Genomic DNA, 21,656 nt, shown 5'->3' with positions numbered 1-21,656 from the left:
GCAACCTTCATGCTGCACTCCAATGAAGGCATGACCGTCAACCCAGTATAATGACTCGACTCTTTTGCTTCATGACAGAGACCCTTTAAAACACAGGTTAACTGTATTCTATACATTAATCTAATATTTACATGTTTTAAGAAATTATTTCTGCAAATTGTCTTATGACAAATCTTTCTGCCTTGTCTCACAATCCTTTTATTTTAGCCACAACTTTCTTTCCATCTGCTTGTATGTAATACAGTGGTATGAGAGACAAACAGTTCTCAAAATACCAAAGGGTTGTGTTTGTACAGCTCATCACTGAAATCAGATTTAAAAACATGATGGGGAGTGCATACACACCAATGAACTTTGTGCTGACCACAAACTTAAGCCGGCCATAGTTGGTTTGAATCTCAGTTGGCTCAGCAGAAACCGGCTAAGATTCAAACAAACTATGGGCAAGCTGAATCTACCAAAGTCGATCCAGCGTGTTGGATTGTCAGCATGCAATTATTGCCAGAGCCTCTAGCTGCTAGCAATAATCACTGTGTTAACTAAGTGGTAGGGATTAGAGCCTGTGGTTGCAGGAAAGAAAAATAAAAAAAATCACACCATCTATTGCCTGCTTGAAAGGTAATTTTAATCCTGTAAAAAATAACTTATATGGCACATAAATATCCATCTTAAACCGATATATGTACGCACAGGTGCACATGCATACAAAATGAGCACTACGAATACTCGTTTATTGACTTTTTCAAGCATCATTGGCACAGGAGGCCAGACAGATGCTCCAGAAGGCTGAATTTCCTTATGCGTTCTCAGATTACCTAACTGGACACAGAAATTCATAATATGGACTTAATGATAGCTTATTTATACTAAAATATAGTAGAGGCATGTGGCAGTTTAACCTTTATTTACAGAATGCCAGAGGAAATATGGAGTTTATTTATTAAAGACCACAGTGCCTAGAATAAGGGGTGTACAGTAACCTATAACAACCAATCAAAATTTGTTCTCCTTCATCTAATGTGGTGGTACCCATCCTGTAAATTAAATTACAAGCATTCCAAGGCATCTTACCTTATGGTCCTCAATCACCAGCCAAGCTATGAAGGGAAATACTTCAATATATTTTTGTTACAAACACTGAAGTTTATGATCCCTGCTATGCTGTAGACTGGGCAATGCAACATCAGACGTCCAAGCAAGGATCGTTTTTCTTTTTCATCATATTTGTGTGCACGAGAAGTAAACTTTAATAAGGGTTTCCAATCAGAGAGCCTGGATGGATGATGATGGATAAGATAATAACCTGCCCGAAAAGTGGTAAGCTGCCGAGTTGGCACAGTGACTGCAATACACCTTTCCTCACAAAGTCTTCCAGAAACATCCCTAGCACCTGGATACAATCTGCTCCCATCACAAGTTGGTCAGTGGTGGCTTGGACTGTCAACTTTTTTCTTCATGGAATTCGCAATGCAATCAGTAATTTCCTCTGTAACCAGGGTCATTAGCTTCTGGCAGCCATCATACTGATCCAAATAGCGGGTAAAACATATGGCGAAAGAATGTTCGTGTGACAGTCAGGTCTTGGGTCATTTAACACTAAATGGAAATATACACACATACATTGGTGCCCATTTTATGCTAAGGTGAGCAGTTGATAGTCAAAAATGGTTCAGTGCCAATATGAATAAATTTGTGCAAAAAAGGTTGTGGCGCTACCTCATATGTAAACCTTCAGAACCATAAGTTCCATAAAATCATAAGTGATACATATACTCATATATACCAGGGGTGCCCAACCTTTTGAAGAGCGAGGACCACTTAAACAATTCGGCAACCAGTCGCGGGCCACAATGAGCGGAGCGAGAGGATGACAGGCCCATGTCCACACTGAATATACAGAGAAAACACAGACACTCTACTCTATGGACCATCCGATCTGCCCAGACGGAAGGGGGACAGATACATCTGCCGCTCCATAGAGGTGAATGGAGGGTCCGATTGGGTTGGCTAATAACAGAAGTTTACGGCACAGTGCAGGTAACCCACAGATACGTCCATATATGCATTGTGATTTTAGTACCAAACTGGTATTTGATAACAGGATTCCATACTAGCATCACCGGCTGTTGCTGTCCCTGGCAGAGTGCATTTGGTATCACTCCACCTGTGACAGGAGCCAGCGCTATACAGGAAGCAACAGCTTATGTGGCTCTGCTCCCCCCGCAGCCACTTGCTTTCTCTATCGGCAGCTTCATTCACAACACTGATGCTCTGGGATAAAGGGCTGGCAACCCGCGATCTGGGCTTGCCGACCCGCCATCCCAAAACAGGAGGTCACGGGCCACTGGTTGGGCACCCCTGCCATATACTATATGTTTTTCCTGAGCTTTACTGCCTGATTAGTGCCAAGGATAGAAGGATCGCTCTCACTTATGCTGTAGGTTGGAAAAAACACTTTAATACCACAAGGCTTTTTTACTTTAAAGCTCTGGCGAGTTTGCATTTTGTTCACTCTGGAGCACTATTTGAAGAACTTTCCGATTTTCCTTCTCAAGGTAATTGGACTTTTTCTGTGAAGATATATTGGAGAAATTGATTTGGACTACATTTATCATGAATGTTTTATGATATCTCCCCCCCCCCCAATTCTGGTGCCGTAGGGTATACATGAATAAAGATGAAGGTTTACATATGAGGTCGTGCCAAAACCTTTTTTGTTCAAATGTATTTATTCAATTAGAGTGGTTCCTCCACTCTTAAAGGGACAGCTTCGCCCTATACTACATACATTTTTTCTGTCACCATCACTTGTCACTTTATATTCAGTGCCAATGTGTGTACTGTAATGTTACTACAATGCTGTGTTGATATCCTTTCATTTAAAAAGGTGATTTTGCAAAAAAAATACAGAATATAACATTTGTACCCTTTAGCGATGTCACAGACCACATGCCTAGCCAATTGATCACCAATGAGCTAACCAGCCAGACTAATAACGGTTTGGTCTGGGGCTCTGTATACTGTCAATTCAGTGCTGCAATTAGTAGAGAGACACATCGTTACCCCTAGTTACTTCCACTGCTTCTGTTTTCTATTCGTGTACTATCTCCAAAACCTGGGTAGCCATATATTGACATTCCGATTGGTACTATCAAGGCAGAATCCTGTGTAAAGTGCACAATAAAAAAAAATATCAGTCCTGGATTTTTAAAATATTTTTTTTCTCCAGGTCATTCATTTCCTTTAGAATCAGAGCAACGTTATATCTCAGTTCCTGGAACTTGGCAACTGAAACCTGGAAAAGCAAACAAATTACATTTTACTAGGCAAATAACTGGCACAGATTTAAATTGAACTGACAGAACACATTCACAGGAATTAAATAAATGCCAACAACTACACTCTTTTGGCCCTATGGCCCTTTCATAGACCATGTACCAGATTCAAAAAACCCTAGCATCTGTGTTTTATGTACATGTTCTATTTTTGTTCTTTCCCTGTGCACTTATTATGTATGCAGAAATAAAGATTATAAATGTTTTTTTTTTTTTTAAAAGGTGTGGGTGGTTGGATTAATGACAATGCCACTGCTTCAGCTTGTTTGTAGAATAAAGATTCTGGCCGAGGGCAGTATTTTTGGGGGTGTCGCGATTGATGTTGTAAGCGATTATGTGCTCTGTCTGCATTTCTTTAAATTAGTTTGTCACAAATGCTGTATGGAAGCTGCATTCTTTGCTGATGAACCGTAGTGCTGAATGTTGACTGTTCTTATGCTTGTCAACTTTATATGCAAAACTAAATAAAAACAAAATTCACAGAAAAAGGAAGTAAAACTAACAAAACTGTAGGCAATTAGGACCAACTCTAAGTTGGTGTACAGAGACAGGTGAAGCACCCGTTTCTGTACGCTGTGTAGTAATATTTTCCACTGCAGCCTCCTCATCTGTCCCTTGTTAAGGAAAAAGAAAGCTTCACAGCCGACAGCCTCCTAGCAACCAACCAATGACTCCAGCAGTGGGTGGAGCTTGATGCGGAAGATGAAACACCAGTTCTCCATCAGGCCTGCTTTTCTTTGTGAAAACAGGCTGTCTATTGGCCAACGAGAGTGGACCTGATGGGGAACTAGTGTCTGTGAATCCCTATCAGACTCCACCAACTAAGCTTTAAAATTCACTGCACTGAGGGTGGTGTGTCATAGGACAAGGTGTGTGCCCTAGCTTCATGCTCCCATTTACAATAGAAACTTGTATCCGTCACCCGCATTGGACATTTGTCACATGGAGGCAGGTCAGAATTCTAAAGAATGTCTTAGACATTTCTTATGAACTCTCTTAATAGTGCGAAATAGTAAACATGAGGCCCTGTGAGAGCTTAATAGGCATTAGGTTTATTGTTATCACATTATTATACAGGATTTATATAGCGCTAACAGTTTGCGGCCCTGCTCATAAGAGCTTACAATCTAAAAGGGTGGGGCAAGTGGTACAAAAGTTTGTAAGGGGGGGGGGGGGGGGTTATGGGCCGAGATGGGTTTTTAGGAATCGTCTAAAGGCAGCGAGAGTAGGAGAGAGCTGGACAGATTGAAGTAGAATTGAAGTAGAGAGTTCCAGAAGATGTGAGGCTCCTTGTGAGAAGTCCTTCAGATGAGCATGGGAGGAGACGACAAGAGAGCTTTAGATAAAGAGGTCTTGAGAGGAGGAGAAAGGATGGTTTGGGCGATATTTGAAGACAAAATTGGTGATGCAGGTCAGGGCAGAGTTGTGAATGACTTTTTATGGGGAGGGACTGATAGTGACATTATTGATTTTGATGGAAAAGCCATGGAGAGGGGGGGCACATAATCAGCTTTGTTTTAGAGAGATTTCGTTTAAAGGGAGTGGTGCAACATCCATGTTAAAATGTCAAGTTAGTAATGTGAGAGGAGACTGAAGGAGTAGAGGTGAGAAGTACAGCAATAGGACTTGTGTGTAATTGGCATAGAAGTGGTATTGGAAGCCATGGGAGGTTATCAAGAGAGGAGGTGTAGATAGAGAGGAGAGGCGCTTTACAGGTGCTATAGCACCTGTAAAGCGCCTCAGTGTGAAAGCAGCCTAATTGGACAAATGTATATCATAAAAAAAAAAAAAAGTTAATTTTGTAAGATTTCGTTGAGAATCCTTTTCTGGCAATGGATGCCTGAAGTCTGGAACCCATGGACGTTAGCAAAGACTAGGTTTCCTCCTTTTTGATGCTTTGCCAGGCTCTAACTGCTGCTGCCTCCCATTGTTGTTTGTTTGTGGCTCTTTCTGCCTTTAGTTTTGTCAGGTGATTGACTCGCCCATTGCAGAATATTCCACTTATTTTCCTTCAAAAGCTCCTGGCTTGCTTTTGCAGTGTGTTTTGGATCATTGTCCATCTGTACTGTGAAGCACCATCCAATCAACCTTGCTGTATTTCACTGAATTTGGGCTGACAGCATATCTCGAAACACTGCAGAATTAATCCGGCAGCATCTGTCACATCAAACACGAATAACCCAGTACCCACTGGAAGCCATGCATGCCCATGCCATCACACTGCCTCCGCCACGTTTTACAGATGACTGTGTGCTTTGGATCATTAGCTGTTCCAAGCCTTCTCCACACTTTTTTCTTACCATCATTCTGGTACAGATTAATCTTAGTTTATTTTGTCCAAAGAATGCTTTCCCAGAACTGGTCTGGCTTTGATTTACAAAAAGGCAGTTTTCAGGGAGGTAGGAGCCAAGATGGTTGTAGACTAAAGCTCGATACACACCATTAGATTTTCTACAGATTTTTTTCTTCAGATTTACCAAAACCATGTAGGGAAAAGGCCTGTCTGATTGCATACAATTTGAAACTCTTAAGGTTTGACCTCGTTTTATATGGTTTTGGTAAATCTGAAGACAAAAATCTGCAGAAAATCTAATAGTTCTAAAAGTTTAGAGGTGAATGGAAGCAATGAAGCATAGGTCTTAGATTGTTCAGGTTGATATGTGCATGCTTTAGAGCGGGGATATGCAATTAGCGGACCTCCAGCTGTTGCAGAACTACGATTCCCATGAGGCATAGCAAGACTGACAGCCACAAGAATGACACCTAGAGTCAGAGGCATGATGGGACTTGTAGTTTTGCAACAGCTGGAGGTCCGCTAATTGCATATCCCTGCTTTAGAGGAAAAGGGGGGACGGTGCCATTAGAGAGGGAGATGCACAAAATGCCAAGTCTATAACCCAATGTTATGCCATAATCTGCTCCCCTTGGCCTATTGCATTTCTGTCCTGTTTCTATCTACTTATACTGAGAAAAAACAATCATTGTTGGATAAAGTTATGTTTTAGGATAGGTCTTCAAACATTGAAGAAGCCCCAACAACAATTTTGGTGGAGTTGCTAATGGCATATAGGCTGTTCACTTTGAAAAGTATATGTTCTGCAAAGTCAATGTTCATATATAAGGGGAACCCGTGTACACTTTGAACACCCAAACGCATGAGAAAATTAAAAAGAAACACAATTTTTGCTAGCACATGATTTATTTATCAAGTTAGGGTTGGCTGCAGCAACCCTGAAAGAAGTGTTCTTGAAGAAATATACTTTAATGTATAACACCTTTAAGAACACCTACCTGTAAAGCAGAAACAGAAAAACAAATTTTCCAGCCACCTTCGCCTCCAAACTTTGCTCTGTTGCTATGAAATGGTTTACCAAAGTTTGCCAAGAAAACAATGCTCCTGGTAGTGTCGATCTCCTGGGTGCCCCATGCACGGTTTCCTCCTCAGTGCCATACCATTGTATGCTGAAGGAGGATGTGGGGGTTAGCAGGTGGAAACAGTGAGAAATGTAAATGACCCAAGAGATGGACACTCATTGAAATGATGGTCTCCCAGCAAACTTCGGGGGTTGATTTCACAGAAACAGAGAACTTTTTTGGGCAGTTGGTACTTTTAAACAATTAGTTTCTACAACTGGAAGAAATGTAAATAAAAAAATCCTAACATAACTTGAGTTACTTTATGAAAAATGTAACTGCATAATACTTCTTCGAACACATAACAGACTTACTTCAAAACGATGGGACTCCCCATTGGACAGCTTCATCTGCATTAAGATGGAAGGCTGCAGGGCTCTTGAAAGAGAACTACGTAGGTTGAAAATAAAAATAGATATTAATGTGCATTAAAAAAAAAAAGATGGTGCCTGAAGCAAAATTCATTCATCAACCCAAGAGAGAACATGACTCCATTAAACACCGTTTGCACCTAAACCTAAAATAATCTCTGGCAAGAATGCTATCTGGAGAGAAAATGCAAGACTTGAAAAGACTAGGATTTCTACATGCAACTGTATGGTATAGCTGAGCAAATAAATAAAGAAAAAAAAAAAAAAAACACACACACACACACACATTGTTCCCACCCATGCCATACTATTCTCCGCTTTGCCCTTTTAATGTGTTATTGGCAATCAGCATGGCAGAAAAGATAAGGGGGGCCCTGATCCTGGAGATCTTTTGACAGTGCCTAGCCACCCATAGTCGATTGTTTGCTTCAGTTGCACTACTAGGGACTGTAATGCTCCAGGAAAGCCCTTTTCATGCTGAGCTAATCAAAATGACCTCAGCTGATCACAGTTAAAAGTCAAATTGCTTTGTGTGCCATTGAGAAGATAATTAGCTACGCCCGATTAAGTTTACAAGTCATTTTAATGAAGGGTGGGGGATCCCTTTTCCAACTCAGTGATTCTGTTTTTTTATTTTTATTTCACTTGGATAGCATACGTTTCACTTAGTAAATACAGCTGGATAGAACAGAAACTGTCTTAATTTCAGGCTACAAAATCTTTCCTAGATTATGTATGTGTGTGCATATATAGTTGTGCTCATAAGTTTTTCATACCCTGGCAGCATTTATGATTTCTTGGCCATTTTTCAGAGATAATGAATGATAACACAAAAACATTTCCTTTCACTCATGGTTAGTGGTTGGCTAAAGCCATTTATTATCAATCAACCGATTTTACTCTTTTTAAATCATAATGGCAACAGAAATTGACCAAGTGACCCTGAACAAAAAGTTGACATACCCTGGCGATTTGGGCCTGATAACATGCACACAAGTTGACACAAAGGGGTTTGAATAGCTATTCAAGGTAACCATCCTCATTTGTGATCTGTTTGCTTGTAATGAGTGTGTGAGTGCGAGCGAGAGAGTGTTATACGGACGGAACGGATATGGCTATGTACTAAATGAAAAAAGAATTACACAGAATTACCTGGTTGAAATTGCAACATCAACTCTCCACCTTAAATCTTCCACAGTTGGTAACCTAATCTCTTGTTTTAATGCTGAATCCTCAAGAATTGGACGCCTAAATAAAAAAAAATAAAAAAAAAACACACAAAAAGTTAAACTTAGAGAAGGACAGGTTCACACTCGCGAGCTGCATTTTGATTGCAGCGTGATTTATCAAGGTTTTAAGTGCGTTCCCACTGATTACTATTAGACCATACGTTTTAATGAAAGCGCTTCAAAAGTTCTGTATCGTTGATGCATTTTTAGAAAACAGTGTCTAACAAAATCGTGGATTGGCAATGGAGAAGTATGGCACCGTCATCACCGCAACGGGACAAACTCAGTTACATTTTCTAAAACCCCATTATCGCAAGTGCTCCCCCTCCCACCAATATAATGCAGTTAGCTAATCTTTACATGTTTTTTTATGCTCCCCCCCTTTTATTTTTACTTAGTAATCCCTGCAAATAACACACTTTATGTCCCTTGGTGGCTACTCTCCCCATTTCATTGTATCTGTCACACAGGCTGGATTTCCAACATATCTGCCTTTGTTCATCTCCATTACATGGGGTTAGGATTAGTAGTTTACATAGCTTAGACAATATTATATTTTTTCTTTTTAACCACTTGAGACCCGCGCTATAGACGAAAGACATCCACAGTGCGGCTCTCAAGTGCCGGGTGGACGTCCTGCTATTTACATTCCCCGGGCGCGCAGCGGGGGAAACACTGTGCCCGACGCATCGCTGGGAAGCCGATGCGCGTGCCTGGCGGCCGCGATGTCCGCCAGGTTCCCGCGATCGGCGGTGACACCAGGGACGTGGAGCTCTGTGTGAAAACACAGAGCTCCACGTCCTGTCAGGGAGAGAGGAGACCGATGCTGTGTCCCTTGTACATAGGGACACAGCATCGGTCACCTCTAAGGATGAGCTCCGGCGTGTTCGCATTGAACACGTGCGGAGCCCGCAAGGAAGTCGGCACCCGCGCTGCGCTAATAACAGCCAGGCAGACATTTCCCGATCTCTGCAGCCGAGCATCGGGAAATGTCTGCCTGGCTGTGATAAGCGCAGCGCGGGTGCCGACTTCCTGGCGGGCTCCGCACGTGTTCAATGCGAACACGCCGGAGCTCATCCTTAGAGGTGACCGATGCTGTGTCCCTAAGGATGAGCTCCGGCGTGTTCGCATTGAACACGTGCGGAGCCCGCAAGGAAGTCGGCACCCGCGCTGCGCTAATAACAGCCAGGCAGACATTTCCCGATCTCTGCAGCCGAGCATCGGGAAATGTCTGCCTGGCTGTGATAAGCGCAGCGCGGGTGCCGACTTCCTGGCGGGCTCCGCACGTGTTCAATGCGAACACGCCGGAGCTCATCCTTAGTCACCTCCCCCAGTCAGTCCCCCTCCACACACCGTTAGAACACACCCAGGGAATACATTTAACCCCTTCCCTGCCAGTCACATATAAACAGTAATTAGTGCATTTTTATAGCACTGATCGCTGTATAAATGTGAATGGTCCCAAAATTGTGTCAAAAGTGTCCGATATGTCAGCCGCAATATCGCAAGTCTGAAAAAAAAATAAAAAACGCAGATTGCCGCCATTACTAGTAAAAAAATCAATATAAGCTTATTGCGATTTTTATTACCAGAAATGTGTAGAAGAATACGTTTTGGCCTAAACCGAGGAAAAAAATATTATAAAAAAAAAAAAAAAAAAATTTGGGATATTATAACAAAAAGTAAAAGTGTTTTTTTTTTTTCTAAATTTTCTGTCTTTTTTTGTATATAGCGCAAAAAATAAAAACCGTAGAGGTGATCAAATACCACCAAAAGAAAGCATAAAGAAAGAAATTATAAAAATATAATTTGGGTACAGCATTGTATGACCGCGCAATTGTCATTCAAAATGCGTCAGCGCTGAAAGCTGAAAATTGGGCTGGGCAGGAAGGGGGTTTAAGTGCCCAGTAATGAAGTGGTTAATAAAAGAACTTGTCCCAAGCTGTGTACTGTGTTTTTTTTTTTTTTTTAAATGTGAAATAGTAGGGGGTACAATGTACCCGTTACTAATACACATAGGGGGGCTGGGATCTGGGGGTCCCTTTTGTTAAAAGGGAACTTCCAGATTCCGATAAGTCCCCCGCCCGCAGACCCCCACAACCACCAGGCTAGGGACATCCATTTTTATTTTGGCGCAGGGTCTGGTATGGTTTTTGAGGGGGACCCCTATGTTATTTAAAAAAAAAAAAAATTGGCGCAGGGTTCCCCTAAATATCCATACCAGACTTGAAATGTCATTTTGTGCAGGGGCTGTTCTAAACACGGGAAAAAATGTGCTACTTTACAGGCATACTATAGACGCCCCCCCAAAATTTAAAGGGATATTTCACTTTAAGCATTATTAAAATCACTGCTCCCGAAAAAACTGCCGTTTAGAACCTTGTTTTGCATTGATGTCCCCTGGGGCAGGACAAGTTCAGGGGCAGCTGAAAATACATAAAGCCTTAGTAAGGTGTACATAAAAAATTTAGCAGGTTGTTCAATTTAGTTTTATACCTGTTTCCATAAACAATATTAGAGAAGTCACCGATAAAATCATCAGGAATTCTAAAACAAAAGAAAAAAAAAACGCATAGATGAAGTCACAACGGCAATCTCAGAACATATATACTACAAGTTAGAGCTGCACAATTCATCATTAAAACAGGTAGACAATGGGGTTTATTTACTATCGCTGGAGAGTGCAAAAATCAGGCTCACTTCTGCTTATATAAGGAAATTGGAGAACTGGACACTTTAATGCACTGTGATGAACTTTATGACAACTGGACATTTACATTAGCACTTGTGCACCATTTATGAATTACTGTATTTATTGGCGTATTACACTCACTTTTTTACCCTGAAAATAGAGGGTAAACCGTGCCTGCGTGTTATACGCAGGGGGCTGTAGAAAGTTTTTTTCCTGAAACTTTCCTCTTAAAGTTAGGGTGCGTGTTATACGCCGATAAATACGATATATGCACGGATATTCGTTCACTATAGATTTATTATTATAATAGTGCTGTACCTATTCATTTTCTTATTGAAAACATATATTTGACAAGTGGAGCTGCAGAATGTGATTTAAATGGAAAGAATACAGAACATACTTTGGAAAGGAACAAGCACTTTTTCTGTCTTTACCTTAATTCTTTCAAATCTTCTCTAAATGCCTAGGAAAACACATTGGGGGGAAAAAAAACACACATCATGAATGATACTTTATGGAATCTGCAGCAAAAAAGGTTAAAAACAATAATTTCTTTACTTTGGAGGGTGATGAGGGGAGCTTTCATGTAAACCAGGCAGGTCCAAAGACCGGCCCGCGGGCCATTTGCGGCCCACGTCACGGTTTGATGTGGCCCCCACTTGGGATTTAGATATACATTCTAATGTGGCCCGCCAAGTATATCCGTGTGTTATTTATTTTTTGGGATACATCTTTAGCATTACAAATCCTGAGCGCCGCTCTCACTGTGTAGCGGGGCGTGTAGCTGGGCATGTTTACAAGTCTATTTGCCAAAACCGCTGTGAATCTGCAGATGCAGAGACCTGGAAATGTCACAGTGCCTGTGATTGACTCTGTGCGCTGTCAGCTTAACAGGGGTTTTGGCAAATAGACTTGTGAACACGCCCCACTACACAGTGAGAGCGGCGCTCGGGATTTGTAATGCTGAAGATGTATCCCAAAAAATAAATAAACACACGGATATACTTGGGGGCCACATTAGAATGAATATCTAAATACATGCCCAACTACACGCCCCGCTCATCCTAACAACGAGAGCAGCGCTCGGCACACAGAGCCAGAGTTTGGGGGAAAATGTCACAGTGCCTGTGATTGGCTGCGCGCTGTCATCTTCCTTGCGGTTTTAGGCACATCTACTTGTGAACAGGCCCAACCTTCTTTTCAGTCAGTGAGATGGCTAAATGGCAGGAGGAGACTTTGCTGCAAAAATACAAAAAACATATATAAAACACCCAAGCTAATCCTTAGGCCTCGTACACCCGACCGAGTTTCTCGTTTTTGACGAGGAAACCGGTCGTGTGTACATTTTTTCGACAAGGAAACTGTCGAGGAGCTCGACGAGCCAAAAAGAGCATGTTCTCTTTTTCCTTTACGGGAATGGAGAAAATTGGCTTGTCGAGTTCCTCGGCAGCCTAACAAGGAACTCGACGAGCAAAACGATGTGTTTCGCCCATCTGGTAAGAATAGAAAGAATATTGTTTAAAAAAAAAAAAAAAGTACATTAAACACCCAAGCTCATCCTTGGTGAGAGGCACTGGTATATTTCCTGGTTTTTTTTCCATCCGCCTTCAGATATGAAAGGCAGAATGATTTAACACCTGTTTAGATTTGTCATCCATGTTACAAAATGAAACGTATGCCATTTGCTATAAACTTTGCATAAAATATTTAATTTTAATGGTTCAAAGAAAGTCAGGCAAAATGGTCGGCCCTCATACATGTTCACTTCATGAAATCTGGCCCTCTTTGAAAAAAGTTTGAACACCCCTGATGTAAACCAACAACCCTCCCACCTTCAACAATCTACAGTGTCAGAGCCTCACTGGCGAACAAAGGCTCTTGCATTTGACTGATGAATAGTGTTTGGGGGGGGGGGGGGGGGGGGGTTTGAAAGAAAGCCGAGGCCTATGCAGACAATAAATAAAAATGAAATGCAAACGTTTAAAAAAGGTACATTCTTGCACCCGTTTTTCAAAATATTCCAAGCTGCATTTCTGGCTGTAGCCATCTTAAGGGCAGACGATTCATGTACCATTTACTTTCTGGAATCCATCTGCCCCTAGCTCAAGTCCGCAGGCTGGAGAGTGTGCTTGGCTCAGAAACCCCTCCTTCTCTCCTATCCTGAAGACTCCTGGGGGATTTAGGACATAATTTGCCTAGGAAAAGTTTAACACAAGTAAGTATGCTATACTTTGCCATCTATTTACTAATGCCAGCTGCCTAAAAACAATCAATGTTGATTGGGAGAGTGAAGTTCCACTTCAAGAACGCTCATTTTAATCTCAAATGTTTAGTGGGGCAAATAAAAGTTTGTTTTCGACTCCAGGGATGATAAAATTCAAAGGAGTAGGATAAAAAATGTTAGCTTGAATGAACACAATTCGAACAGTGTATGCCAGTACACTCAACATACTGATGAGATCTTTGGTATGAAATGTCCCTTCAAAAATCTACCAGCGTGTAGCCAGCTTTATTTCAATTAAAGCGGATGTCTGCTGAAAAAAAAAGTCCAGCGCCGTCCGCAGCAGAGGACAAGCGATCGCTCTTCACTCTGCTGCCCCCCCCGCCATCCTCGGTGAGGGAACCAGGAAGTGAAGCACTCCGGCTTCACTGCCCGGTTCCCTGTGGCGCATGCGCGAGTTGCGCTGCGCCTGCTGATTGGCTCCCGCTGTGCTCTGGGAGCCGATCGGGGGTGGGAGGTGACGTCCTGCCCGCAGTCTGTGGCCGGAAGTGGGTGCACCCCCCTCCCCCCTGAAAGGTGTCAAATGTGACACCGGAGGGGGAAGGGTTCCGATCAGCGGGAGTTCCACTTTAGGGTGGAGTTCCGCTGTCTCATACTTAGTTTTCCTTAGCCCTGTATCTCTGTAGATAAGGATTTGTGTTTAGCTATCTCATGGAGATGTCCTAAAAACAGAACTCCAGGCTCTAACTGGTCCAAATTAACTATTTACTACACTAACAGATGCAGCAGCAGCACTGTATGTAGCCTCAGTTATATACAGTGCTGTGTTCCAGGAACTTCCCAACCCGCTCCTGAAAGTAGCTGAGGTAAGTGCTGCTCAGCCAATCACAGGTATATGTGTTCTATGAATGAGGCAGAGATGTCACGATATGCACCTCAGCCAATCAGCTCCACTTGATTTTGTTCGGGAAGCAGGACAAGGGGGAGGGGAGAGAGAAGAGCAGCGGGATAACGGAGGCACGTAAGCTGACTGGGATATCATGGATCAGCAGCCATGATTACCGTGGTCAGAACACTAAAGGAGGGACACAGGAACAGACGGGATCAACCAGGTTTTTTTTTTTTACAATATAGAGAGGGACAGATTAGACAGCACAAAGGGGTTGGGGGACCTCTTAAAAGCACTGGACCTTAACATCCTAGCTACAAAAGTGCCAATAACTTTACATAGTACTTCCCCCCCTCAAGCCAATGTTTCAGTCGGAAATTACTTACTTCTTGTTTAAGGGTTAATACTGGAAGTCGGAGTGCCACTCGCAACAGCGTGTAAGCTCCAGCAATGATAAAACTAAGCTGTTCTTCAGATAGCGAGGTATTCTGTTGTATTACTTTCACTGCTTCTCTGCAGTCTTTTCCTTCAAGAGCACCCACCACAGCTAAAAGAGAAAACAAAAGTCATGTAGCTTTGCAAAGTGTGCAAGTGTAGCGCAGAATGCAAAAATTTTCTAAAATTTCAGTATTTTTTTTAGTTGTTGCGCAAAAAATAAAAATAAAACCGCAGAGGTGATCAAATACCACCAAAAGAAAGCTCTATTTGTGGGAACAAAGTGATAAAAATTTCATTTGGGTACAGTGTAGCATGACCGCACAATTGTCATTCAAATTGCGACAGCGCTGAAAGCTGAAAATTGGCTTGGGCAGGAAGGTGCGTAAGTGCCTGGTATGGAAGTGGTTAAAGCTCCTTTTACTTACCTTATTCTTTACTCCTTCCATGCAACCAGTCTCTTCTCTTTGGTGCTCCAGTCTGCTGTCACAACTGTGATGTTATTATTCATAATGCATTGTGAGCAAGGGTGTTGGGGGCATGCCCACAAATAGGAGTATCAGAGAAGACTGGGTGCCAGGGGAGCAAGGGATTAAAGCGGAGGTTCACCCTATAATACAACTTTCTACCATGCCATCCAGCATACTAGCGTCAGCTACAGAATGCCTTTATTTTATTTTTTTGCGCTGTACTTACAGTTTAATCCATTAGTTTTGTTTCAGACTCCCCGCGGGGAGTAGGCGTTCCTATGAAGAGGGGAATATGATTGACGGCCGGCTATGGCGCGTCACGTTTCCCGAAAATAGCCGGAGTAGGACTCGGCTCTTCACGGCGCCTGCGCACAGACTAGGAGCTGACTGCGCAGGCGCCCGTGAAGAGCCAAGTCCTATTTCGGCTATTTTCAGGAAGCGTGACGCGCCATAGCCGGCCGTCAATCATATTCCCCTCTTCATAGGAACGCCTACTCCCCGCGGGAGTCTGAAACTTAAATAACGGATTAAACTGCGAGTACAGCTAAAAATAAATAAAAATAAAGGCATACTGTAGCTGACGCTAGTATGCTGGATGACATGGTAGACAACATTTTATTTTATTTTTTTAGGGTGAACCCCCGCTTTAAAGGGGAGTTCCAGCCATTTGTATGTTTATTAAAATTCAGCAGCAACAAAAAGTGTAGCTGCTGGCTTTTAATAAACAGGCACTTACCTGCTCCAGCGCTCCGCCGGCCAGGGCTCCGCTCCTCTCCCCCCCTCCCCGGCCGGCGTCTTCATTTTCAGTGTGGGCACCCGGCCGTGACAGCTTTCGGCTTCACGGCCGGGCACCCACTGCGAATGCGCGAGCGGCACTGCGCATGCGCGAGCGGCGCCGCGCCATTGGCCAGGAGATCGCCTAGGACCTGTGACGTGTCCTAGGCGATCGCCTACAGCAGCCACTTCCTGAAGGCGATTAAGCTTAGTCGCCTACAGGAAGGAGGAAGTGGGACAGGAAGTCCCACTCGTGCTGAAGCCCCCACTCCCCCCCCAAAAAAATTACATGCCAAATGTGGCATGTAAGGGGGAGAGGAGTGGGTTAAGAGGAAGTTCCAAATTTGGGTGAAACTCCTCTTTAAGTACAAGTCTCTTTGGGGTGTAATACAACCTTAAAAGGCAAATAATGAGAATTTAAAGCTGTATTACACCCCATTCACACTTGCATGACTTATCATGCAACTTTGGACAGAGTCGCATGACAAGTCATACCCCATGTGTTCCAATGATAACCAAATATGTGCGACTTAGAGCAGGAGCCACTACTGCACTAGGTTGTTTGTCTGTTGTTGTGTTTTTCTCTTGTAAACATGCTACGGCTGTATGCTACTAATGTTGGAAGCAGCCTATGGCCAGCTGGTACTGACTCCTGCGTGGGTCTAGTCCCAATGCCGTGGCAGGTTTACTGTTGTGGTTTGTTTGTATGTTTTATACTCAATAAAAAGATAAAAAATAAAATAAAAAATATGTGCGACTTAAAAGTCACAGTGACTTCCAAGTACTACTTTGTTGTGACTTTCATGCAAGGTATACTTACCTCAATCTAATGGGCACAGGTCAGCTGTTTGTTTGCAGATCTCAGTGCCCTGGCCGTATCTGCCTATTACAGCCCCACACACTTCTATGGGTCCATCTACAAAGGTCTCTGACTTTGGGGCACAGTCCTATAGAAGTCTATGAGGCTGGAATGTGCAAGACTCCCACCGCTGAGTGGAAACAGTGGACCTGCAGATGGAGGTAAGTGCACCTCTGTGAGGAGGAGGGGGGTATTTTTAGGGTGCACCACCTATTACCTGACATCTTCCTGGAGCTCATTAGAAGAAGTGAATGTACAGCACACCTGTCTTCATTTAGGAACCAAGAGGGATGAAATGCTGGACAGCAGAGAGTTGTCATCCTCTGAGGGAGTGAATGAATAGAATGGGGGAGGGGGATTTTCCACACACCTTTTAGGATCTTCCTGAACGTCTCCTTATCCAGATCCCTCACATGTCTCACCATGACCTCCACCTCGGGGGGGATCTTGGCTCCCAGGTAGCTGATCCTATCATTGTTAATGACAGAAGACGAAGAATAGGAACGTACAGACCGGACTGAAGCCATTTCCCTCTCTCCTCATCACACAGCACAAGCACCCCTCTACCCACGTGATCTGCCTGGCCCCGGTCATGTGACTTCTGTCGGAACTGTATATGCAGCTAAATGTTTCCACACAGAGCCATGTGATGACGTTAGCGGCGCCCTCTGGTGGACAGCTCATGCGTTGCAGGCAGCACACATTCCTACCTCCTACTGGAGAGATTGGGCTAGATTCAGAAAGAATACGCCACGTAAATTCAAATCTACGCCGGCGTATCTTTTTTCTGTATTCAGAAAGCAAGATACGCCGAAATTAGGCTAAGATCCGACTGGCGAAAGTCTCTTACGCCGTCGTATCTTAGGGTGCATATTTATGCTGGCCGCTAGGTGGCGCTGCCGTCGATTTCAGCGTAGAATATGCAAATGAGCTGGATACGCCGATTCAGAAACGTACGTGCGCTGGGCGGATTTTTACGTTGTTTGCGTAAGGCTTTTTCCGGCGTAACGTTACTCCTGCTATATGAGTCATAGCCAATGTTAAGTATGGACGTCGTTCCCGCGTCGGATTTAAAAAAATTTACGTCGTTTGCGTAAGTCGTTCGCGAATAGGGCTTTGCGTAAATTACGTTCACGTCGAAAGCATTGACTATTTGCGACGTGATTAGGAGCATGCGCACTGGGATACGTTCACGGCCGGCGCATGCGCCGTTCGTGAGAAACGTCATTTACGTGGGGTCATGTTTTATTTATATAAAACACGCCCACCTCTTGACAATTTGAATTCGGCACGCTTACGCCGGCAGATTTACGCTACGCCGCTGCAACTTACGGAGCTAGTGCTTTGTGAATACTGCACTTGCCCGTCTAAGTTGCGGAGGCGTAGCGTAAATAGGATAAGCTACGCCCGCATAAACTTACGTCCCCTACCTTAATCTAGCCCATTGTTGCTATTGAAGAGTGTTCCGCCCAAAAAAATGTAAATAAAAACCAGCAGCTACACATACTTTTAATAAATGGACACTTACCTGTCCTGGAGTCCAGTGAGTCGGCACCCGCAGCTAATGTTTCAATTAGCTGTCGGGTGCTGCTGCCGCCGCCATTGCGGTTAAGAGTACCAGGCAGTGTAGCCTTTCGGCTTCACGCCGGGAACCCTACTGCGCATGAGTGAGATCAACTCCTTTCTCCTACTGGCCCAGCGGCCACTGAGGTCACAGACAGGTATCCTGTCCATCCTCCTCCTGAAAGGTGCCAATTGTGGGAGGGAAGAATACGATGAGCGGAAGTTCCACTTTTGGGTGGAACTCCGCTTTAACCACTTCAGCCCCAGAAGGATTTGCCCCCTTCCCGATCAGGCCAATGGGAGTGCATCTGCTGCCAGAGCCCACAAAAGCGAGATCCCGAGCGACGTACAGCTACAATGATTCGCGGCATTGTGCCACCTTGCCACAGGATAATGACGACGGGTAGTCGTCAAATACCGTATTTATCGGCATATAAAACGCACAGGCGTATAACACGCACCTTCATTTTAGGAGGGAAGTTTCAGGAAAAAAAATGAATTTTAAATAAAGAACTTTGAAGCAAAATAAGGGTCAGTGCCCATCAATGCAGCCTGATCAATGCCCATCTGCAGCCTCAAAATTTCCCATCAATGCCCATCTGCAGCTTCACAATTGCCCATTAATGCAGCTTGATCAATACCCATCTGCAGACTCACCATTGCCCATCAATGCAGCTTGATCAATGCCCATCTGCAGCTTCACCATTGCCCATTAATGCAGCTTGATCAATGCCCATCTGCAGCCTCACCATTGCCCATTAATGCAGCTTGATCAATGCCCATCTGCAGCCTTACCATTGCCCATCAATGCTGCTTGATCAATGCCCATCTGCAGCCTCCCCATTGCCCATCAATGTAGCTTAATCAATGCCCATCTGTAGCCTCACAATTGCCCATCAATGCAACTTTATTAATGCCCATCTGAAGCCTACCCATTGCCATGAATGCAGCCTGATCAATAATGTAACTTCAGCATTGTCTGATCGGTTACAACTATGCAAAGTAGTAAGGCTGGGTTCACATGTGCGATGCAAATTTAAGTTTAAATTTCACAGCTAATTGACAAAGTAGTTCAGCATTTCAGGTCAGGGTTGCTAACATTATCAAAAAATGTATAGGGACACTTTTTTGTCTGTAGGCGGGGGCAGTGGCGGCTGGTGCTCCAAATTTTTGGGGGGGCGCAAACAAATGAAAAAAAAAAGACAATTGCAGCCTCACTGTGCCCATCAAAGGAAGCCACTGTGCCCATCAAAGGCAGCCACTGTGCCCATCAAATGCAGCCACTGTGCCATGCCATCAATTGTCGCCACTGTGCCATGCCATCAATTGTCGCCACTGTGCCATGCCATCAATTGTCGCCACTGTGCCATCAATTGTTGCCACTGTGCCATGCCAAACGCAGCCACTGTGCCATCAATTGTCACCACTGTGCCCATCAATTGTCACCACTGTGCCCATCAATTGTCACCACTGTGCCATGCCAAACGCAGCCACTGTGCCACCAAACGCAGCCACTGTGCGATGCCATCAATTGTTACCACTGTGCCCACATCAATTGTTGCCACTGTGCCCACATCAATTGTCCCCACTGTGCCCACATCAATTGTCCCCACTGTGCCCACATCAATTGTCGCCACTGTGCCCACATCAATTGTCGCCACTGTGCCCACATCAATTGTCGCCACTGTGCCCACATCAATTGTCCCCACTGTGCCCACATCAATTGTCCCCACATCAATTGTCCCCACTGTGCCCACATCAATTTTCCCCACTGTGCCCACATTAATTGTCCCCCACTGTGCCCACATCAATTGTCCCCACATCAATTGTCCCCACTGTGCCCTGTAAAATGCTTCCAGTCAGATTGCCCCCCCGCCCGGCACTTACCTTTCTGGGGTTCGCCATCCTCCTTCCACGGTCCCTCGATGTCTTCTGCTCTAGGTTATATGTGCCCGGGTTTCAGGCGGCTTGAAAACCGGGCACATGTGTCCAAACCCGGACTGTCCGGGTCAAAACCGGACAGGTGGCAACCCTACTTTACACCCCTTTAAGAGGTAGAGAGTGGAGATGCATGGCGGAAGCTGCGGGAGGAGCAGACACTGGAACCGCTGCTCGCACCTCGCCACCGGCTACCTAGATGGGGCCCGCCCGCCCTCCGCGTTGGAGGGGACACCAGAGCCACTGCCTGCACCTCACCACCTAGATGGGGTCCGCCCACCGCACTGGAGGGGACACCGGAGCCGCTGCCCGCACCTTGCAACCTAGATGGGGCCCACGCGCCGTGCTGGAGGGGACACCGAAGCAGCTGTGGTTCGCTAGTGCCACCGGCTGCTGGGGGGCGGTGGTAGTGCCGCGCCGACAGGGGGGCCTTGCCTGTCTCTGATAAGTCAGCAGTTATCTGTATGGTGAAGGTACAGGCTTGAAATTTGTAACTAGGCCTTCCACACTTCTGAATGTGGGAATACATACCACCCTACTTTTTGAGATGGGAACGAAGGACATCTATTAGCAAAAGTATGTATGCATTGGACACCACCCGCCACACCCCCTTAAAGGAGAATTATACAAAAATAAAAATTATTTAAACCCACAAGTGCTTTTTTTAGCTCTACTATTCCTTTATAGTGGCTTTTCAAATTTACAAATGCAGCAATTTAGAATTCGGATGAAAGGTTTAGCACTGGGAAATAATGTTTGAAAGATACAATGTGCATTTTATATACAACTATATAGATCAGACCAAAAGAGGGACAAATGAGGAGGAAAGAAGGACATTGTTCAGAATCAGGGACAGTCCCTCCAAATCAGGGACAGTTGGGAGCTATGGGAAAGCCAAGCACAGCTATGTGTGTCACCTTTCAGGTGATAGAAAATTGGGGACACTGCAGTGTGTGCTAGGTGCAGTGTAGGACAAAAACACCTGACTCACAAAATGCTTTTTAATGATAAAAGGTGGAGCTCTTATGTGAAATTATATGGTTTCTGTAGGCTGTGACTTGTCAGGAATTTAGTCATACAGACTGGTAAATTCCCTTAGACACCCATAGATTTCACAGGTCCATGCTAGGACTTGTAGTCCCTCACTTTTGGGGTATGTGACCCCCTCCCAAAGGTGAAGCACTACAGGTCCCAGCATGAACCTGTGAAATCTATGGGGTCACACCCTTAGATCTCAGGGGTTCATGCTGGGACTTGTAGTCCCTCACTTTTAAGGTATGTGACCCCCATCCCAAAGGTGAAGGACTACAGGTCCCAGCATGAACCTGTGAAATCTATGGGGTCACACCCTTAGATCTCAAGGGGTTCATGCTGGGACTTGTAGTCCCTCACTTTTTGGGGTATGTGACCCCCTCCCAAAGGTGAGGAACTACAGGTCCCAGCATGAACCCCTCAGATCTAAAGAT

The 21,656-nt window shown here is 44.3% G+C and overlaps 1 protein-coding gene across 1 annotated transcript; it reads right to left on the bottom strand.

Moving 5' to 3' along the window:
* Nucleotides 1-607: 607 nt before the first annotated feature.
* LOC120913684 (COMM domain-containing protein 5-like) lies at nucleotides 608-17,291 on the bottom strand. Its single transcript, XM_040323827.1, has 7 exons — nucleotides 17,060-17,291; nucleotides 14,538-14,698; nucleotides 11,476-11,504; nucleotides 10,846-10,896; nucleotides 8,273-8,368; nucleotides 7,064-7,139; nucleotides 608-3,295 (listed from the first exon to the last, which is right to left on the bottom strand). Exons 1-7 carry the CDS (start codon nucleotides 17,214-17,216, stop codon nucleotides 3,194-3,196), a joined length of 672 nt encoding a protein of 223 aa, XP_040179761.1. The 5' UTR covers nucleotides 17,217-17,291; the 3' UTR covers nucleotides 608-3,193.
* Between the last annotated feature and the right edge of the window lie 4,365 nt (nucleotides 17,292-21,656).

The sequence above is a fragment of the Rana temporaria genome, chromosome 9, assembly GCF_905171775.1.
Source record: "Rana temporaria chromosome 9, aRanTem1.1, whole genome shotgun sequence".
Lineage (NCBI taxonomy): Eukaryota > Metazoa > Chordata > Amphibia > Anura > Ranidae > Rana > Rana temporaria.
This window is presented reverse-complemented; position numbering and strand designations above follow the sequence as displayed.